Here is a 20,653-nt window from a genome sequence, read left to right as displayed (position 1 = left end):
TTTCAAACACAGCATTAAAAGACAACCCAAAAAAAGGTGAGCCTGTGCGTTAAGAGTGAAGGCAAATAAAAGTTCATGGAAAATAATACAGTAATATATAAAGCACATATACACACACTAAATTAGAGACAAATATGTCAACAAGCACTGAAACATTGAATAAAATACATAAATCCAGATACACGTACAAAACCTTTGCTGCTATGTTACCCAGGTTGTTCAACCTTCTGGATCTCCATACAAGTAGTGAAACCATGAAATATCGCATTTTTTTTGACCTCCAAAAGTTGAAGATGCAGAGGTCTTACTCATCAGGGACCCTCGGGATTGTGTGTTTGCCGGCCAGGTGGATGCACAGACGGTTCCAATTGTCAGTCGCATCAGTCTTCATTCCTACGAAGATTACTTTGATTCATACGAGTCACTTCGATCAAGTTTGAAGAAGTTGGAAGACAACGTGAAAGATGTGAGATTTGTCGTTTATTATTCATGGGCTTGTCTGGACAAGCTGAGGTACAACCAGGAAAAAAAACAAAACAATAGCACATGATTCACGTAGTAAAAATGCAGCAGAGAATATCTGTAATCAGCATGGTCGGATCTCAAAGTGCAAAAAAGCATTCAGGACCGTAAATAAAACACAAATGTCGCCATATTACAATGACACATAAATAAGATCGCTCGGCTTTAAGACCGCCGCAAATTTATGTTTGCTGTAAAGCCGGGTAATCCTTCCTGCAAATAACTTGGCTGTTGCAGAGGGAGGAGGAACAAAATCCATTTTACACACAACTGGGTAAATGGATTTAATGATGGCACTCTGTCAGCTACGTACGCGGATCTGCTCCGTCAGGAAATTTTCTTTACAGTGCTTTTGTCTTCTCAATGATTACTCCCAACCTTTTGGTCACATTCGGCACACACCTTCATTAATTGAATTTAAATTAAAAGTTCAAAAGGTGCAAAGGTCCAGCTGAGGTGGTTGTATGAAACCGGCAGCACAGACACCAACAAGCCACGGAATAATAAATACCTTTTTAAATTAGATTGCAAATGTCCTGGTGAGGACCTCAGCCAATTTTAACACCATAAATTAATACAGATCCTCTATTAACAGAAGGCAAAGAAAACATGAATAATTTATCTGGCTGAGAATCAGTCTTCTAAAAACATTACACTCACACGAGGCTCACAGATGACCGAGGCGATATATCAAATGTTGAAATCTATTGGCTCATAACAGCAGTGAAAATAGCATGCTTTGAAATCACAATTCAACACCAGGAAGGCAAACAGCTCAGCAAAGCCCAGACAAACACTCGCATCGGCAGCCAGGCTTTCATGTAAAAACATCAACTGCGATCGCGCGGGAAAGCGACCATTCAGAAACTCATGAGTGCGTCCCGCTCCTGCATGCTGGTGTAGAACGGCTTCCCGAACACGAAGGAGTGCAGCCCCGCCCGCAGCTTCTCGGCGAAGGCCATGACGATGTTCAGGTCTCCCTCCACCTTCAGGTCCAGGTCCGTCTTCAAGCTGCGCAGCGATTTGAACGGCTTCTTCCCTTTTTGCCTGTCAAAGACCCAGACACGGACACGTTTGTGTTACACTCGCAACCAATAAGCGCCTCTAAACCTCCGGGTCAGAGCACATGCATTATTAGCATTTCGTCTGGTTGCAGCTGTGCACAGGAGCACCGCGCCGAGATGAATTATGTATGCTGCTACGGGATGGCAACTGAGCATAAACAATCTTGTCAAGGCACCTGTAAAATAGTGTGCCCTTTGACCTCAGCCTGTTGGCAGCGCCGTAAACAAGACGGCTTTTATGCCTTCGCACGCGTGCACGAATAATGGCGCCGCTCGTCCAGTGAGAGACGTCTCCAGAGTGAGATACGTGTGGGCAGTGGGACCTTTGAGTCCTGCATTTAGGACGAGTTGTGATGGGGGACCAGACAAAGAATCAAGGGAATGATTTGTCGAAGTGGCGAGTGGTGGGAAGGTCAGTCTCCTGCCGCCGAGCACAGAAGGAGATGAGTCGAGCCCAGATGGAGCGATGACCAGGTCACCGCGGGGAGGGCGGCCTGACAAGTTTCAGCAGAGACATGGTGGATCGCAGAGTCTCCCATGAATTGAAGGGAGCGGGGGACAAAGTTTCCTGGAGCTGAGCCAGAAAACTAGAACCCGTTGGGAGAGAAGTGTGACTTGAGGCACAACTGTCTAGTTTGTTTTCTTTTTTGTTTTTTTACACGGAACAGAACAAATTCCATGTAATTCGACAGATCTGGTTAAGAGTAAAGCGACAAGGCATGTGCTGCTTGGATTAGAAACACATTATTGCAAAATGTCATGTGAGGCCATCTTACTGACTTTTATACCCAAAGGGCTGCAGAAATACAAGTGTTTCCTGCCAGGGATAAACAGCTAACATGGAAACAAAATATAGTGTTTTGATGATGAGGAGGAGGAGGAGGAGGAGGAGGAGGAGGGAAACACCATTTCTGGCGTTGACTGGAGCTGTGGGGATCGAGGAATTCCGTGTGACACATAAATATTTACTTTCTCAGGACATGGGGGAGCTGTCATTACAAGATAAAGGAACCATCATCTTGGAAAGTCATTCAAAGAGCTTCTTCCGCCAAATATGTGCAAATTAGAGATCAGATGGATTTCGTTTTCACAGATACATGTGCCTCTTACGTTGCTGGACTTTTCTTTTTTTTCTCCGTTATTTTGCTTGGTAAATATAACTTTGTGAATAAAGGCAAAAAAAAAAAAAGTTGAATGTTGTACGAAGCTTAAGGATGTTTATTAATGCTTGTGAAGCACAGGTTCAAATTGATTTGAACATGTAAGGTGTTTAAGCTTCATCTGAAGTATATGTCTGCCTTAAAAAACGAGGATCCTTCAGGAGAATTGGTGACCTTTTCAATAGTGAGCCAACATTTCAAAATGTTTGACTTTTATACATGAAATGAGCAATACGTACATAAAGGTCTTTGACAGTAGTTTCTACCCGCAGGTGCAACACTGTGGTGGAAAACAAACAGAAGTTCTCTCCGTCGCCTACATGATCATCATGTGAAGGGGTGTCTTGGAATGAAACCTTTTTTTTTCTGGACATGACAAAAGGGCTGACTTATTTTTGAGAACATTGTTTTACAATTGCAGGAAACAGATTTCCAGTTTTTTTTTTTTCCCAAGCGACAGCATGACAAGGCACAAAACTGGTGAGATCATGAAAACAGATGGCTGGTGACAGTGTAACAAATACATAAACTGAGAAAATCGGCTGGAATAGCTTAGAAGATTTTAAATCTGAAAATTGGAATGCTTTTTTTTTTTTTTTTTTATTCCATCCAGTTTTTACTGAACACTGCCATTATGCTGGACAATCTGTGCATTAATCAGGTAAACCTACTGCAGCAGTCTCTGCATTACTGTGGACACGAGGCACAAGAGACAGACCCTGCAGGCCACTATAACAAGTTCTCAGTCTTATGGATCCGTTGAGAAATGCATCCCAGTCATACTTGTGTGCCTGTTCAGACCAGTGTGAAGGATGACTCATCTGATCAGGAGTTTGGTTTCCTGTTGCCTCGATTCCTTGCACTCCTCCTGTAAAAAGTTAACGCGCCCGGTCCCCTCGCTTCCTTACGTTCCACTCTCACTGTTCCTTGACGCGCCGCCCTTCATCTTGATTTAGGCATTTGCAGCGAGCTGAATCCCAGCTGTCCCCATTTCTGTGCGGCTCAATTTAACATTGCCGGGGAAGGGATGCGCCACTTCCTTTAGGTGGCTCCATATAGGTGAACACTTATCCTGCACTTCTTTCTAACCTCTATCCATTAGGGATGTGCCGTAGCCTTAACAACATAATACAGTTGTATAAATATATATATGTATATAGTATTGCCTTTGAGGCCAATTAGCCAGCTGGGATCGGCTACTGCACTTTCAACCTTAAGTGGAATAAAAATATACAGAAGATGGATGAATTGAATTGAATTGAATAGGAATTGTTCGACTGATCCTGTGTTTATTGAGGATGTCAGTGCATGAGGAGCAACAACTGAGGTTATGTGCTTTGGACAATGACATGTACATTTCCAAGAGAGAAACCTTCAGGGCAATAATCATTCTGTATGTATTCTATTGATATTCATTCAGTTTTGACCCTGAAAATCTTGTATTGGAGTAAATCAAGCATCTGTTCACAAAATGTGATCTAAAGATGTCCTCTAAATTCCCACAACATCCACCTGTTTGGTAGTTTGTCCCTCTGCGCTTGCTGTACCCTCCCAGCCCCTGCACAGTGAAAAATAAAACCCAAGGGTAAACATTTAGAAGATGTAGAAAACATTGGCACAGCTATTTTGACTACAAGGTTTCCAGTGGGCTTACGGTTGCCTCCTGTGGGAAACGGGGCTGTAGGGCGATGTGGGGATCAAATCGAGGTCAGCCGCTACGGCGTACCGTCACGGTAAAAACAACTGCAGAAAACGAGTCAATTAACAGCCTGCATTGTTGGAATGTAGTGGTCCACAGCCACACGTTAGTCCCTTAGTTACTTGGATTAAAGTGTTGTTAGTAACAGTGCTTACGTTTCGTCCTCGATGTACTTGAGCAGCGTGAGGGCCTTCCTGTGGAGCAGCAGCAGGAACTGGGCCAGATAGGTGCTCCGCAGGGACAAGCCTGGCTTCAGCGTGAACACCTGGGTAAGACACAGGATGTCAATTAGTAGTCTGGGCTGTGGCTTTACTGGGGGGAAAGAAGTGAGAGTGGGGGAGAGGTGGAATAAACCCCCCCCACCTCCTCCTTTGTGCTAACCTTGAGAAAAAAAAAAATCCCCAACAACATGCTGCTCGTTGCTGCTGTGAGGAAAACTTGCCACCTCAACTCTGAGACTTGTTTCATGGAAACCAACAGCGTGCTGTGCTGTGCCCCTCGGGAATAAATTCTAATGCTCCCTTTCCGTGGCCTCTGGAGAATACTTCAGTCACATGGGAACATGTATTTGAAGTATTTGCTGTGGAGCCAGAAACAAATACCTGAACCCTGTGTTCAGCAGTGAGGTACCTCAAACTAAATATGACAAGAAATCGACTTGTTTCACCCTAAGAAGCTTACACGGTGCTGTCAAAAAAAAAAGAAAAAGAAAAAAAATATATCTCATTTGCTCCAATTATGATAAAAACAACTCCCAATTGGCTCGCTGTTCCAATACATTACCAAACAAGCCAAGCGTTAAATTACAGTCAAAACACACACACAAACAGAAATGAAAATGGGCTTTACTAGACAAACCATGATCGAATATCAGCTTCTGTTTTCATTTTATCTACTGCTTGAGGTGGAAACACACACACGCAGCAGTGTGAGAGACAAAACAGCACAGAGAGCACAGGCACTGGTAATGAACCCGATGACCATCACCTACGTATGTGTGGCCAGCCAGGGGAAAGGTTGCCATGGTAATAGATAGACTTCAGTCAGATTTGGCCGCTCTCACATCTTAAACTGCAAGATCTACTGGGATGCATGGGGAAGGGATGATTACATCCGTGGTACGGACAGAATAGAAGATATCAAGGGTGGGTGAAAGAGATTGATGGGTGGAGTAAATTGATCGGTCAGCAGTCTGTAATTTGACGTGTTTGTGAGTTGAACGGATGGATGTGTGATAAGAGTGGATCATCAGGCGGAGGAGAGGAGAAGAGGGTGGGGGTCACTGGTTGGATGAGTTGGTGGGATAAAAGAATGGACGGATGATTGGAGGGACAGATAGATGGAAGGGTTTAGTGGGATGGAAGGATGAATTAATTTCTGAGCATTTAGTGGATGGATAAGAGGTTGGTGGAATAAATGAAAGGATGAATGAACGGGTTAGTGGGTATGGATGGGTAAGTAGAATGTATGGGCAACTTTCACTGGAAGGGTTGGTGAAATAAATTGAGTGAATGAACATATGGAAGAATGGGAGAGTATGTGATTAGGTGAGAATGAAGTGGTATATTGTTTTGAATTAACCCAACAGTAATCATAAACTGTAAACAAGAAATATTGGAATTTAACAGGATGTTGTTTTTTTTCTCTTAAAGCTAAGCTTAACATCTCAACTTAGAGATGCAATTTCATTTTCAGCCACAAAAACGCCAATAATGACTCATAATTAACTATAAAGCCATCAATTTCTGCAATAAATGCACAAAGACGGTCATAAATTAAAATCACAACCGTTTTAGATGGACACGTCCCACAAAACTGCCACAAACTAATTTTGAACAATTCATATTTCCCAGCCTGCCAGCTGGGTGACTGCCAAAGTCTGATCAAACACGCAGAAATTATTCCTGCAATTAATGAGATATTAGAGCAGAGTGGCATCTCGTATAGGCTGCACAGTCATTCCATAGCAAAGTGAGAGCAAATAGTAATACTTTAATGGTTATGCAAAGAGCATTCGTAATTTCATTTGAACTTAAAAAAAAAAAAAAAAAGGCAAGATAATAAGAACAGCTTCTTGTTTTTAATTGAAGCTAGTGAAAAAATATTCCATCTGAAGTGTTGGCTTATTCTTACCTCATTAATAAATGACTTCACCAGAGTGTCTTTATGTAGGACATCTTGAAATATATTCCTAAAGAAAAGGATAGCGGTTTATGTTATTAAGTGTGGGAGCTTTGAAATGAAGAAAAAAAAAAAAAAAAAAAAGCCAAAAACCATCACTCAGAAATATGACGGATCCGCGCACGGCTTACAGGTCCGGTGTGAACGTCTCGTCTGTGTGAATGACCGTGTCCGGCGGTATGTCCTCCTCGCTGTCCGTTTTCCAGAGGGCGTTCAGTTCCGACCGCATGTAGCGGCGCTGGTTGAACGTGTGCTCGTGGCAGGGCGGCATTTGCTTGACCGTGTTGATGTCCACGTCGATGTGTGTGGTGGGGTAGGGAGAGTAGAGCACTTGGCGGAAGGGCAGGACGAAGCTGCCCATGGAGTCCTGGGAAGGAGGGCGGAAACAGGGACACCGATAATGACAATCAGCACAACTGCACAGTATCTCCTCGAGCTTGTCTGAAGAGTTTATCTACACGCAACATGTGACCTCACTTAATGTTTTTGCTCATCATCCTTTCTAAAAGTGGCTTTAGGACATTTATGACTTGCAATAAGCAACAGCGTTCATTTAAATGCACGACACAAAAGGTATTTTATCCCCACATACTGACAAAAAAAAAACAACATTTATGAAGCATACCGTTTAAGAACGCTCATGTCACGTATGTGTCTCCAAGAAACATTATTTCTCCCTGGGTCAGTGGAATCGGGCATATTGGAGTTATTCTTGCTGTATTTGATGCAAATATCTATAAGCAGAGCCTCTGAGAAGCAACATGTGCCATACTGACCCCTTCAACTGAACTAACAAGCACGACGAAGCTTCCCGCTGATATTCATGTTGTTTTCAGTCTGTTCCTGTTGTCAAAATGAGCCATCTGCCTCACAAAACTCGCCTCTATACTTGACCGCAATGTGCTTAATGAGTCACATGCACCGGGAGCAAAACTTCTCATAATCAGCACGTCGCACACTCTCGAGGTACTAAGGCTCCAAACTACAGAAGCCCGGTAACACAAAAAGGGGTTTGAAGTCTGTGATCCTCATCTCCAAACTCCTATTGATGGCTCATGTTTATATCCACCGCTCTGTATCTAAGAGTTCCAAAGTGCACAGGGAAATGCAGTCGCTCTTTGTATGCTCTCTGGAGAATTTGTACCAAGAAACAACAGTGGGGACAAAGAGGAATCTGAGACCACATCAAGAAGTCGGAGGGTTTTATGTAAACTTGGGAAATGTCACAAACTTTGAAGCTTCGAAACTAAAGTTTTAACCGACAATGAAGAAGGACCTTGCACATTTTAAGTCAGCAATTACACTGAAGCTAAAAAGTGACATCTATCATACAAAGGTTAGTCTTTTTTCAGTTGCATCACTGAACCAGCAGTCCCATCATATTCAAGTGCATTTGATGGACCCATCATTGGCTTGTTCAAGTCAATAAACTCACAGAGACGCCCACATGTAGTGAGCGGGCAGCAACGAGCAATATACAGCTCTGGTTTGTCTTTCTGTGTCCCCAGAGATAGTTTCCCAAAAGGATGACGTGATAAGAGCAAAAGTCATTCAATCCCACTGCCAATTGCAATTACTTCTCTTTAAGGTAGAAATGGTGAAACACTCATTCATAGTGACTTGTGGCATCCAAATTTCAAATATGTCGAGCCAACTGAGTATCTGTGGGATGTGCTGGAAAAACAAGCCCGATCCATAAAACCCCCACATTGTAACTGAGAGGATACACAGGATCAGCTAACAACTCAGGGCCAGATACCACAGTGCCCCTCCAGGAGTCCAGTGGAATCCATACCTTGACAGGTCAGGGCTGTTCTGGCAGCAAAAGAGGGCATAACGCAATATTAGGCAGGACGTCATAAAGTAACAGCTGATTGGTGTGTGTGTGTGTTTGTGGGGGGGGGGGGGCTTTATTCGGATCAAACAAACTGTTCTTCAGAGACTCAACCCACAGGATTGATTTCTCTCAACAGTCACATGACCTCGGCCCTTTTTGGAGCCAAACGCTCCCAACAAAACAAGAAACCTGCAATTCAAATGCCAAGATACACCCTTCATAAATGTGCAGGCTGATGTCGGTGAGGGATTTTATTGATAATATTCTCCGTCTGTCCCTGAAATACAGACACAAGTGGGAAAGACGTGACACTTCAGACAGTTGTTAAACTGTTTTTAAGTGCGGTGAATGAATTTGTTCGCATTTCGTTCCCACAATGAATTGGAAGTTTCGCTTTCTGTGTTTGATGAGCAAAGCACATGTCCTACTGGACGTCTCTTAAAGGGCAGCTGGTCCCTTCTGAGGAATCAAGCCAGTTAAACATTGTTTCAATTATTCAAGTCAAACTAAATTTTTCACCTACAGTTCAATAAATTATTCAACTGTAGGTGAATGGTCATGAGTAGATTGATTAGCATTGATTTCACATACCAGCATTAACTTGCTGGAGTGCGGCTGCAGCCGCTCGTGAAAGGTTTCATTGTTGGAATAGAAACTGAAGCGTTGTAAAGTCGCCGGATTGTTGCTGTCGCTTTGCATTGACAAAATGCGGAGCTCAGACTTGGGCAGCCATCAGTGAATGGAAATAGGCCATAAGTAGTTGTGTGAGGACTGTAAGCAAAGCTGCTGGGATGCCAGAGGTGGAGGATTTATTCTAAATGCTCGTGCCAACATAACGTTTTGTATTTACAAACCATTGAGGGGAAGAAAAAACGTGCTGAAACAGATATCAATTGTACTGAATTGCATATTGTAGTGAAATGTAATACATTGGGTTAGGGTGGACAGTTTTTTCCGTCTTTCATCGCCATCACCCTATTTCCAACATAACTTTGTCTTATATTTTCACCGTCTCTCCTCAGCAGATCCTCAAACCATCACGACCTGGCCTCTCTCGCGTTATCTCTAAACTGCTCAACCATATGCCTCTGGTCTGTTCATTTTTAAGCCTTTTAATCCATCCAGAGTCGTTACCAACAGAAAATTTTCATTATTTCATCACTGTGACCTCTACTCTAGCTCAGCTTCCTGAGTAATTCTGTCTCCAAACTATCTTTTAACACACACTGCAGTCGTTCTGTCACATATCAGCCCACCCACTCCATCCCGCTTACACTCTCTTCGAATTGGTTTGTTGCCTCCAGGTACTTGAACTCATCCACCTTCCCTGAATCGACTTGCATCTTCGCAGTCGTACGGCTAGTAATGTACTGAAACTGTATATCTTTATGGTGGTCGTGATACACTGCGATTTGGGCCTCTGGAAGAGAGCATGACATTTTTGTGGCTCTCACAAAAGATCAACGTTTTGGCGGCTCCAGTTTGGCTTTGTCAGGTCGGAGGAATCTGTGGCTGTTAAAATAGATCCAAATTCAACACAGTGCGAAAAACAAACAAAAACTTTCTTAACAACAAAATATCTTGGTCTGAAAAGAGAAATGAGGTCAGACTGGAGGACGTGGTGGAAACATCAAAAGAGCAGACAAAGCAGCACAAAAAGCAGGTTCGCTCACTCTGGTTTGTGTAATGAGGGAGGAGCTGGCGGTTACCTTGAGCAGACCCTGAACAAACAGGCCGGTGTCGTATTTGAAGGAGGAGGTGGCCCTGCACAGGCGAGAGCACTTTCTCTCAGCTGGAGTGAGGAAGACACACAGAGTCCGCACGATCTGCAAGAAAGCCACGTTTCATCCATCAGCAACTTGGAGACAATTAGTCCGGCTTTGTTTCCTCCAACCCAAAAAAAAGCCTCCAAAATCCTATCAGCTCTGTAAAAGCCTGTGCAAATGTCGATAATGAGGCCGTTTTGAGACTTGACTTTGTTGGTCGGCATTCATCCACACTGTCAGCAGAAAGTTGATTTAACAAGCAGCATTTCAGCACTAAACTTACCAAAGAAGCTGCATGTTGGTTAAAGCCCTTAATGTGACATTCAGCTCAGGGCGAGCTGTTAAATACAAAAAATGTCTTGATTTAATTGGTGCTCAACTCAGGCCTCCAGCCAATGAAACTCCAAATTAATGCTGTGTGTGCATTTGATATTCGCTGAGAAAAACTGCAGCCATTTCACGCTGTAGATCTCAGTTTATGGAGAGTTTTTTTTTCTTTCTCCTCAGGTATCGAGCCCAACTATTCTTATTTCAACTAGCTTCACTCCTCTTTCCATATTCCTTCTCTTTGCAGCTGCGAGTGTGCTGCCAAGACCAGACTGCCACTGAAAAGCAGAACTAATGCGCAAAGCGGGGCCCATTAAACTGAAACAGTACGTCCACGCTTCAAATGTATAATTCTTTGATTCGCGTACGTTTATACTACAAATGTGTCTGAGGACTTACCTTATTTACTTTCTCCGGGTTGCTTCCGACCACTATTGAACAGCCGCACGTCTGCAGATGAGAGCTGATAGCCCTGAACCACACAGAAGAGGACATGCAAATTAGAGCTAATTAGCTCCATTAGCTCTGCTCTGATTACTACTGACAGCTTTTAAGAAGAACGATTGAGACGGAGGTGAATTAGTCCAGGAAACACACATCGGCTCTGTGATCCTTAAGGTTCTAATTAGACTCTGAAGCTCTGGTTCAGTACAGTTCACATATATATTTAATACTTCAATAATGCAATACATGATGAACATGCTATGCGAATCATTGACGCTGGTAAACAGCTGCTTGTATGTTGTTTTTTTTCTTTACATATGATACATGGAGGACAGTGGGGCTCAAAATCTGTTTATTTTTACAGATTTCCAAGAAGATATTCGTCTAATCTAGAGACTTTTCAAGCTTGAAAATATGTGTGGTATTGGCTAGTATATTGTATATCATGTGCACATAAAACTATTTTTAAACTGACTTTAAAGGATTGTAATATCCAGAGATATAAACTCAGGTGTGGCATTTCAGTAACTGAAGTTAAATGAGTTATGTTAAATACTGCTGTTTATGCCAAACCCAATATATTCATTCCAAAGGAGTATAAATTATATGTTTACTGCAATTTCTGAATGATGTCTTTCAGAAAAAAAATCACTTCAGAATTGATAAAGTGCAGTGTTATCTTAATAGATCGGGAGGGAAAAGCAAAAAAAAGAAATTCACGTGCAACACAGAAACCGCAAAATCAATGTAAATAAATACCAACGCCTCACATGGAAGGGAGATATGAAAAGGCTCGTCTGCAGCAAAAAGTTAACTTCTTTTACAGACAGGAAGATCATCCTCAGCCATGTTTCTCTCACAACTCTGGTCAAAAACAAATAAAAATAAATAAATTAAAAAATAGAAAATCTGACCACAGTGCAGACTTGGTTCTCACAGAAGAGAATAATTTATAGAGTGCTGGCCTCCTCCATGTTTTCACTGCGCCAGAACAAACACATGCTGTATACTGCCTTGAGGGGACTGATTAATCGTTGGCTGAAGCAGGACATCATTTACTGAGGTTTTTCAAAGCACTGCAATCAAACACGGCTTTCATGGTAATTAGAAATAGAGATGGCGGCAGTAGTCGATGAAAGGCAAAATGCTTCATCGGCCCTTTCAACTTAAAAGAAGGATTGGATTAAAGACAAATATGTACCCAAAATATAAACAACTGGTCTGTTTATTGGCCATGAGGAGAATAAATGTTCCAACCATTGAAATAACTTTGAGTGTCCACATGCTTTATAACATATTCCGGTAATGCTAAGCTAATCGCCAATCCCGTTCAGTGGCGCTTTGTCGGACCTTCCAGACACTCGACGCTAACCAGCGATGTGGCCCTCGTTCTTTCTCTGGAGAAAAGTTCGGCCACACAGAGAGATATTAATCATCGTTTGAAGGTTGATGGGTGTTAAATGGGCATCGCTCGTCATCTGTCTCCGTTCGGCTGCAACGGATTGCTGACTTACGTGTGGAGGAAGTCCCCGTGGCAGCTGTCCCCGATGTCATCGTCATTTAGCACCGTGTCTTTTATCTGCTCAGCAGGGGGGAAATAAATGAGGAAGTTTAGAAGAGCGGCTTACAACAAAAGAGTAAAAGTGCTGACGGGCACAGTCACCAATGAAAAAAGGGTGCAAATAATAGATATGACAATGAAAGATTCTGGGGAGCTTCTTTGTGCGCCCGCATTTGCATATTAGAAGGAAACAAATGTGTTGAATCACACTGGGTGGTAATCTAGGTAGAGACACAACCTGCTTCTGTAAAACCTCTTGGAAACAGACCAAAAATGGAAACTTTCCAAGCAGTTTTACAATGTAAAGTTGATATGTTTGCTGTGATAGAAAATGTATTTCAGATTCAGCCGATGTGATGATTAGATAACACGTAATCCACTCCCGTCTTTGTTGTGACATTTCTGAAAGCCTTCGGATCAGGAATGGAAACGATAACAAAGACAAACTGGAAGTTTTTGTAATAGTGAATGACAGTATCTTTCACTGCGCCGTTGCTGGTATTCACAAAAAAAACACAGCCGATGTTCTTCCTTTTCATTTCCTTTACCAATTCGCTGCTGTCGCATGGAACAAAACCTAATTGGGGTGTTGCTTGCGTGTTGCTTACATCTACATCTTCGGGCACACTGTGAGTCTTCATCGAGGCCAGCAGCTCCATGATGGGGACAATCTCCAGGCTCAGCACTGAAATGATATTGTAGCCCTGAAGGGAAAAGTAACGGAGACGCTGTTCAGCAAGATGATGGAGGCGAAGACATTTTGTTCTTTATGACAAACGGATCAAAAGTCATTTCAAAGTCCAGTTATGTCATTTGCCTGATGCAGGCTGTGTGTTTAAGTTCCATCTCACTTTCTCCTGGTCCTAAAGGTGCTGAAAGCCACATTTTCCAATGATGAGTCTGCTGATATACATCATTGAGTGGACGTAATTTAACACCAGCCTCAGCTTCTCAGGAGCGGCCTGGAATATACTGTGTTCGAAACACACAAAAACTGATATACACGCATACTCTATATGGCAACAAACGTTCCAATCTTAAAAAATACAAACTCTTTTATCATTATTATGATAAATTAATATCCCATTTGGAATACACAAAATACAGCATAATGAATTAAATGCGACAAGATCTTCGGTATCACCCCCCCCCACCAGTTTTTTTTTTCCTCCATTGAAATGTTAGTGCCACGCTCCAGGCCACAACATCATTTTCCACCTGACATAACAGGCCCACTTTAGCTTGGCTCATTTGAGTGCATGTCTGCATCAATGCAGGCTTGCAACCGTTTCAACTCCTTATCCAAGGAAAGCGTCACTGTCTCCATAGCAACCAGCATGTTTCCATGACAAAACACGCCTGCAGTGCAGCAAACAACGATGTGCCCCGACATGCTCGACCCAGGCTCAGATCAAGATGCAGAACCAGAAGAGGCTATAGTTAGCTGCCATACAGAAATTGAACAACAAGCTTTTTTTCACCGACCTCAAGTTGGCCAAAAGGTACAGAAAAGTTGGAGCAACGGTGGACGGAAATACTCCTTAACTCATAGAGCCTAGTTCCACGCTGTAACGCAGCACATACAGGATTTTGCCTTTGGTGGCCAAAACATTTCCATCAACCAAAGCAACGATCCAGACATCAAGTTTTCACTCAGAAGCTGGGAGTCTATAGAAAGACACACATGGGGCTTTACAGCCCAAAACTGTTAGGATTTCTTCTTAGGCAGCTCACATACTGGTTAGCGATATATTTTCAAGGTTTAGGAGCCAAACCAAATATCACACAATACATGTACAACCGTTCAAAAACAGGAACTTTCAAGCCTGAGAAAATATAGAGTTCTAAATACAATGGGGCCTTGAGAATCTTCAATGTTGGATGATCAATATCAGTACCAGAAATCATAAGTCTGACATGTAGCTAGTATATACCAGACATTCGTGTGTGTGTGTGTGAGACGTGTGTGAGACACAAAAACAGCACGCACATTGGGCTAAATAAAACCTATAATTCGTCATGTCAGAAGCAAAAACAGGGATGTGAAACGGAAAACAAATGACTCATAAACAGCACTGTACTTTCACAGCGGCGTTTGCTGCGGTGATGCTGTTTTCATCAATAGTCTTGCGTCACGTTATTCTGCTCTGTTCCAGTTATTACCTGCTCACCGGCTTTCTCTGTTGGAGTCCTCAGACCTAATTAGTCGACTTACTCCTCTGTGCTGGGGAATGGCAACTTTATTATTCTGCTAATGCTGCAGCAATCCCAAACGGGCAAAACAAATGTGATAGATCACTTAATATCCTTTTAAAATCAAGAACTCGGGCTAAATCAGGTTTCAAAGAAGGTTTTATGAGTGCGTTGGGGGAAATATTTGCCTGCTCTTGTGTGAATATGAAGTCGGGGAGCGAGAGGTCGAGGGATGAGTGCGAATTGCAAGGTACCTTCTGCATCCAAATGCGTCCCCTGCGGATAACGTGCTTCAGCCTCTCCACGCAGATGGTGTGCAGGGGCAAGTAGAAGGCCAGCTCTGTCTGAGGTAATATAATTGACAAGGCACACGTGTTCTTGTCCCCCTTCAGCTCGCCGTCAAAGATCAGCGATACGATGATGACACCTTTTTCTGCCAGGACGAAGAACTTCACGTCCACGGCGCCACACTCAGCGCTGCGCAGAATCTCCCCGTTGAGGGTGTGATTGGCCAGAAAGGTGACTTCCCCGTCGCTGAGGAACATGGACTGGTCCCCCTTGGGCACCCAGATGTGGCGCACCCGCGGGCCAAGTATGTTGTCCCAGTAAGCGAAGGTGGCCGCCAGCAGCGGACATTCTCCTTCCACTGCTACCTCAGACTTCGCCACAGCAGGAGACTGGGGGGGGCAGCCTGAAGACATTGGACCGGTGAACTGTGAAGAGCCTGAGGCAAAGACAAAGACAAAGACAAAGAAATTAAACTGGCTGCTTTGAATGGGAGTATGTTGCTAAATTACAGCGGAATCTACTTTAGAATTTGAAGGTGACCATCTCGGTCCAAAACTACACATCAGACAAATTTGAACTGAATGTTACTCACATACAACCACGATAGCAGGGGTTTAAAGAGGGTCTGCACAATAAATGGCAAATTTACATATCGTAGGATTTAAAAAAAATAAATAACTACAAATGAAATCTCTAAAACCACAAAATCAACAAACTGGTCTACTTCTGACATGCTGCACACAAGTAACTCAAAAAAATAAATGAATAAACAAAACGTGATCCAAGTACAGCTGTTGTAAATTAGTGACTGAAGAAGCACTGTGATTCTAACAAATCTCAAAACACAAAAACATTAACATCAGCGCCTTGAGCGTTTCCATTTATCCTAAATCATATTGTTATGACAATACGTAACAAGATTATTGATATAAGTTCAACTAAGACTTTGCAGACAAACAACATTAATATGTAACACACCAAGTGATACATTTTGATTTAATGTTTGACCTCCTAATGTTTTTCACATTACAAAGACTTTAGGAACGCATAGACGATTAAAAAAAAAAAAAAAAGCTTAAACAGCACGCCTTGGCTTTAGAGGCTTCACATTTTAAATAACTGGCAAATCTTAATATATAGTCAGCAATTGTGAAAGCAGTTAGAATTATGGTCTGACCCTAAAGCCATTTTTCTCATAGTTAACATTGATTTCAGTTACAGCAATGCACATTTTAACAAAATAGTCTGACAGTACACTTTTTCATCATGACGCTATATGCATCCTAGTAGATTAAGATATATATCCGAATTAACCAGCAACAAGTTTTTGATTATAGGCAGATGCTTGAGTGTTTCCAGTTAGATTTATCTATCCATAGCAGGGAGTTTGAATTAAATTTTACATCTTCTACAATTGAATTTAGTGTCAAAACAGTGAAATGATGTAAACTTCTGCCTGGTGTTTCGGATTAAGTGGTTTCCTTGTTAACTGGTGACCGTCTTCCTTTAGCGTCTCCTGTTGCTGCTCGTAAGGGCGAATGTTAAAAAAGCCAGAAATACACCGTTTAACCACATTCACAATGATGTTACAAAGTGGCGTGCATTTTGTGAGTCTCTATACGTGTTTTGTTGGTAAAAAGTACCGCATACGCTGCTCTATCAGGCTATTTCAGGCTCGCTTGCTAACTAGCGTTACACTGTCAAATACGAGGGCTGACATCCTGACTTACTTTGTTGGAGATTGGTCGCCTCTGCACAGCCTTTTTAAAGTAGAAGATTTAATATCTTACAGAAAAAACATCCCTGCATACTCATACGTTGCTTCCACAGCGTGTAATTTAATGATAACGAGTAGCCAGTTGCAGTTTTGTTGTGCTATTCGATTCACTTCCGGGTACGTCAGAGCCACGTCAATCAGTGGCGAGGGGCTCAAAGCGCCCTCTCGCGACCGGTGAGTGTCAGTGAACAGTAGCGAATCAATGATGTCATATTTTATTTCATTTACACGGATCTCAGTCATACAAACGGATGTATCCACAGGCGACACACGTTGTGTTTGCCTTTTAATTTCCTCTTCTGGGGATAATGTCACTCCAAATTAATGGAACACCGTATGAGACCCAGACATTGCCTTTTCTTCCTCCTCCCTTTACTTCAATTATGCTGCTCTAAATTGCACTATATCTCCCAGGAGTGGCTGACTGCACACCTCTTCTGGGGGAACTACTTTAATAGATGTTAACATTACTGTGTTTTATTTTTGTTGAGGATGTCTTTGACATTTTCACACGTCCACTGCTTCTCTTTCTCCCGAAGACTGGACAGAAAAATATCCTTTGTCACTCTTGTACATGGACATAAAGTGTGCTTGGGCAGCCAATCTCTCACTATCACAGGAGTTTGGACTGAGTTACTGAAAGGACTACACATACCTGCGCTGTGTATTTATCTCCACACTGTATACACAGTAATTCACTAATATTAGTCCTAATGGTCTCAGCACGATACTAATGGGACGGCTGACGCTGTTGGCTCGAAATGGCTCATCAGCGATTCAGAGAGTGGATTGCTACTGCAAACAGCCAGCTCTAATTATGTAACACAATTACAATGAAAGCCCCAAATGGTATATCCACTCATCTAACCACATTTTGGGTACTGCCCTACATCAGCCTGAGTAATAGTGTCTATACACCGGACCACAGGTGGTGTCCACCCTCAGTCTCTTGCCACTATTTTCAATTTCTTCTGCAGCCTCCTGTGGCTGGTTGCAATACAAGGCTGAGACTGTTTTTGAGTAAAGTAGTAATGGACAGGCTATAGATACCAGACAGCTATCTTCTCCAGGCTTTTCAGGTATCCAGCCATAATCCTCCAGTAAACCTCCTCTACATCATACTGTATCTGCCCAGCACACAGGAAGCTCCCTGCAGGAGAGAGTGAGATGAGTTTTGGGCCGCAATAGATCGATCGGACAGGGGATCTGCTCTGGTCTGTGTCTCGATTACAAGCATTAGCTTCCCTTATTGCTCTAATTTGTCTTTTGAGTTATTCTGCGCTGAGCAATTCTCTGTACAGCCAAGCTGCTGTCCCTTAAGGCTTTTAAAACAGTAGCTTATAGGAACAATAACTGTATGTGGAAGAACATACCCGGTTTGACTCTGGGCTTGAGGACATTTTTTTTTTAATGGCATTTTTCTTGTCCTCCCTGCAACATATATGTGTGTGTTTACAGGGGATAGTTCTCTGGTATGCTTCCACAGTGTATTCCAGGTTATTTGTTGACTCCAATTTGCCCGTTAAGACTATGAGTCAGTGTCGTTGTCTGCCTCTCTAGTTTGCCGTGTGATCAGCTGGGGAGCTGTTCCGGGTGTCCATTTATTTTGCCCACAGTCAGCTGGGATCGGCTGGAGCGCCCCACACCATGAAGTTGGATAAAGCTGTAAACAGGATGAGTGGATGCATGAACTGTAAAAAGTCCTCTGAAATAACATATGGTAAAAAGTCACACACTAAATCTTAATTCTAGTGCTTTATTCTTAATTTTTGCACAATTGAAACACAGGATGTTTCATGAAACGTCTTCGTGCAAACCTCCAAAGCTGCCGTCTCAAGTTCTGGATTATTACAAAGTTGCACTGATATCTTTAATTCATGACATCCTCAGAGGCAAACCTTGGCTTTTTTTGTGACGGTGCACAGACAAAAACCTCGAAATGACTTGTCCAAAATAATGTTGTTATTTAGGCAAGTTTGCCTTTTTTTTTAATTAGATGTAGACATCACAAAACTATAAGTGACTGGTAAAAAATACACGGTTGCTTCTGAAAACAGTATTCATGGAATATGATGAGCAACAAGAAGCTACTAAAACAATTCTTGGTGGAAACAGAAACAACACATAACAACTTCACCGCAGTTTTTTTGCGTCTCTAAGCCAGAATAACATTTTCTGGTGCCTCATCCCAGCGAAAGCGTGTGTCCAGAGGACTTCTGCTAATCTATGGTACTACATTCAAAATATACATGACTTTAAAAAAAAAACAACTGCAAGATCCTGCAAACACCTCAGTGGTCTTTTGAATATGTGGTAATTATCTAATTAAGGACAGACTTTATAAACATGATGTAACCTTCACGGGTCATTATGAAATAATTTCTCTTTCTCATTTCTACATGTTTTCAATGGAGGAAATATATTTGATATATTCTATATTTGTATCGCACCGTCATCACCATGTGATTATGAGCTGATTTGACTCAGATTTATACATTAAACAGAACGTCATGTTTATTTCTCTACTGAACGTCTGAAGTTTGCATGTTCTGGCACAAGCAGATGTGAGAATAAAAAAACACTTTCCATCGTTCCGTTGGTGTTGTTAAATTAGATCTCAGTTCTTTTCAGTCAGAGGTCGTTTGAGGGTTAGTTTGCACGAGTGAACTTAACTCCTGGTTCAGTGTGTGCGGTTTTCAGTATGAGTAATCGGGGACTCGGCAGTGCGTTCTCAGCAGTAAAGCCAAGAAATTCTCCGTGAGGACGGAGAATCCCTTCCTGGACTGCCTGTTACTTTTAGTTGGACATATTCTGTTTAAAAATACCTGGTCTTGTAGCAGGCTTCTTTTTTTTTTTTTTTTTCCCCTTCAGCTTCATTTGCATTCAGGACTTATGAAAATTTGCAATAAATAATTGACTTACAGCATATTCTTGAGCACACACAAAATCTTTCAAACAAATCATCCTCTCCATTGTCCTATTGCAGCTTTTTACACGATTCTTTTCTTATCTTGACGAGCTTCTTTGGGCAACCTCTTCTGAGTCCTGTCGGCGTTCGCTCTATTTCCAGCCCTCCTCTCCGTTACTGAATATATAAACGACCCACATGGGTGCTGTGAGCCCCTAAAAAAAGAACTTCTAGCGAGCTCAGCAACAGCAAACTTGGGCAGCCAGCCTGTGTGGACCGTCAGCCAGCGAGTCGGCTGCAGAAGAGAAGAACAAAATTGGCTCCGGCTGAAGTTTTCAAGGTCGCTGACCATCAACAGCCACTCCAAAGTGTGTGCAGCCCCTGGCTGCCCCACCGATGTGATTGCTCTCTGTGAGCAGCGCTGCAGCTGCAGCTTCACTAATACAACACAGGCACAGAGTCCTGCATTCAACTAAAGATACTTGGTCTGAAACATAAATATTAGGCGTGGTATATACATATGCTACCTTCAGATCTGCTTACTGCGATTCCACCTTAGTGATAAATGAAGGGTCTTCTTGTCTGGTGGTTATTTTTAGTGGATCGTGAATGAGCGAGGACCAACTATTGTGCAGTGCAGGAGAATTTGGCACCTTTTCACAGTCAGGCACAGGTTGTACCTTTCACTTTCTCACTCCAAATCTCTGGATGGTGCAAGGTTTTAATACCTGGGACGATCCGGGGAAAGTCTCACTCCTCTACTCTCTGCATTACCACTTCCCAAGAAATAAATGAAAGCCAAAAAGCCTTTCAACTGGAAATTGTTCGGGAATTAAATTTTTTTTTTTTCTTTTTTTTGTCCCATCATCAGCATTTTATTACATTTCCTATTCTGACGGGAGGGGCAGAGCTTTCTTCAACTTGAC

At 42.4% G+C, this 20,653-nt stretch overlaps 1 protein-coding gene across 1 annotated transcript; it reads right to left on the bottom strand.

Annotated features, from left to right (window-relative positions):
- Window positions 1–459: 459 nt before the first annotated feature.
- Window positions 460–16,946, bottom strand: c9orf72 (C9orf72-SMCR8 complex subunit). Its single transcript, XM_080479304.1, has 10 exons — window positions 16,773–16,946; window positions 15,009–15,478; window positions 13,170–13,265; window positions 12,515–12,579; window positions 10,956–11,028; window positions 10,173–10,289; window positions 6,758–6,993; window positions 6,579–6,636; window positions 4,601–4,710; window positions 460–1,569 (listed from the first exon to the last, which is right to left on the bottom strand). Exons 2-10 carry the CDS (start codon window positions 15,453–15,455, stop codon window positions 1,383–1,385), a joined length of 1,389 nt encoding a protein of 462 aa, XP_080335430.1. The 5' UTR covers window positions 15,456–15,478; window positions 16,773–16,946; the 3' UTR covers window positions 460–1,382.
- Window positions 16,947–20,653: the final 3,707 nt, after the last annotated feature.

Source organism: Lipophrys pholis (assembly GCF_963383615.2).
Source record: "Lipophrys pholis genome assembly, chromosome: 14".
Taxonomy (NCBI): domain Eukaryota; kingdom Metazoa; phylum Chordata; class Actinopteri; order Blenniiformes; family Blenniidae; genus Lipophrys; species Lipophrys pholis.
The sequence above is the reverse complement of the archived record's forward strand: the minus strand, read 5'-3'. Positions and strand labels throughout refer to the sequence as shown.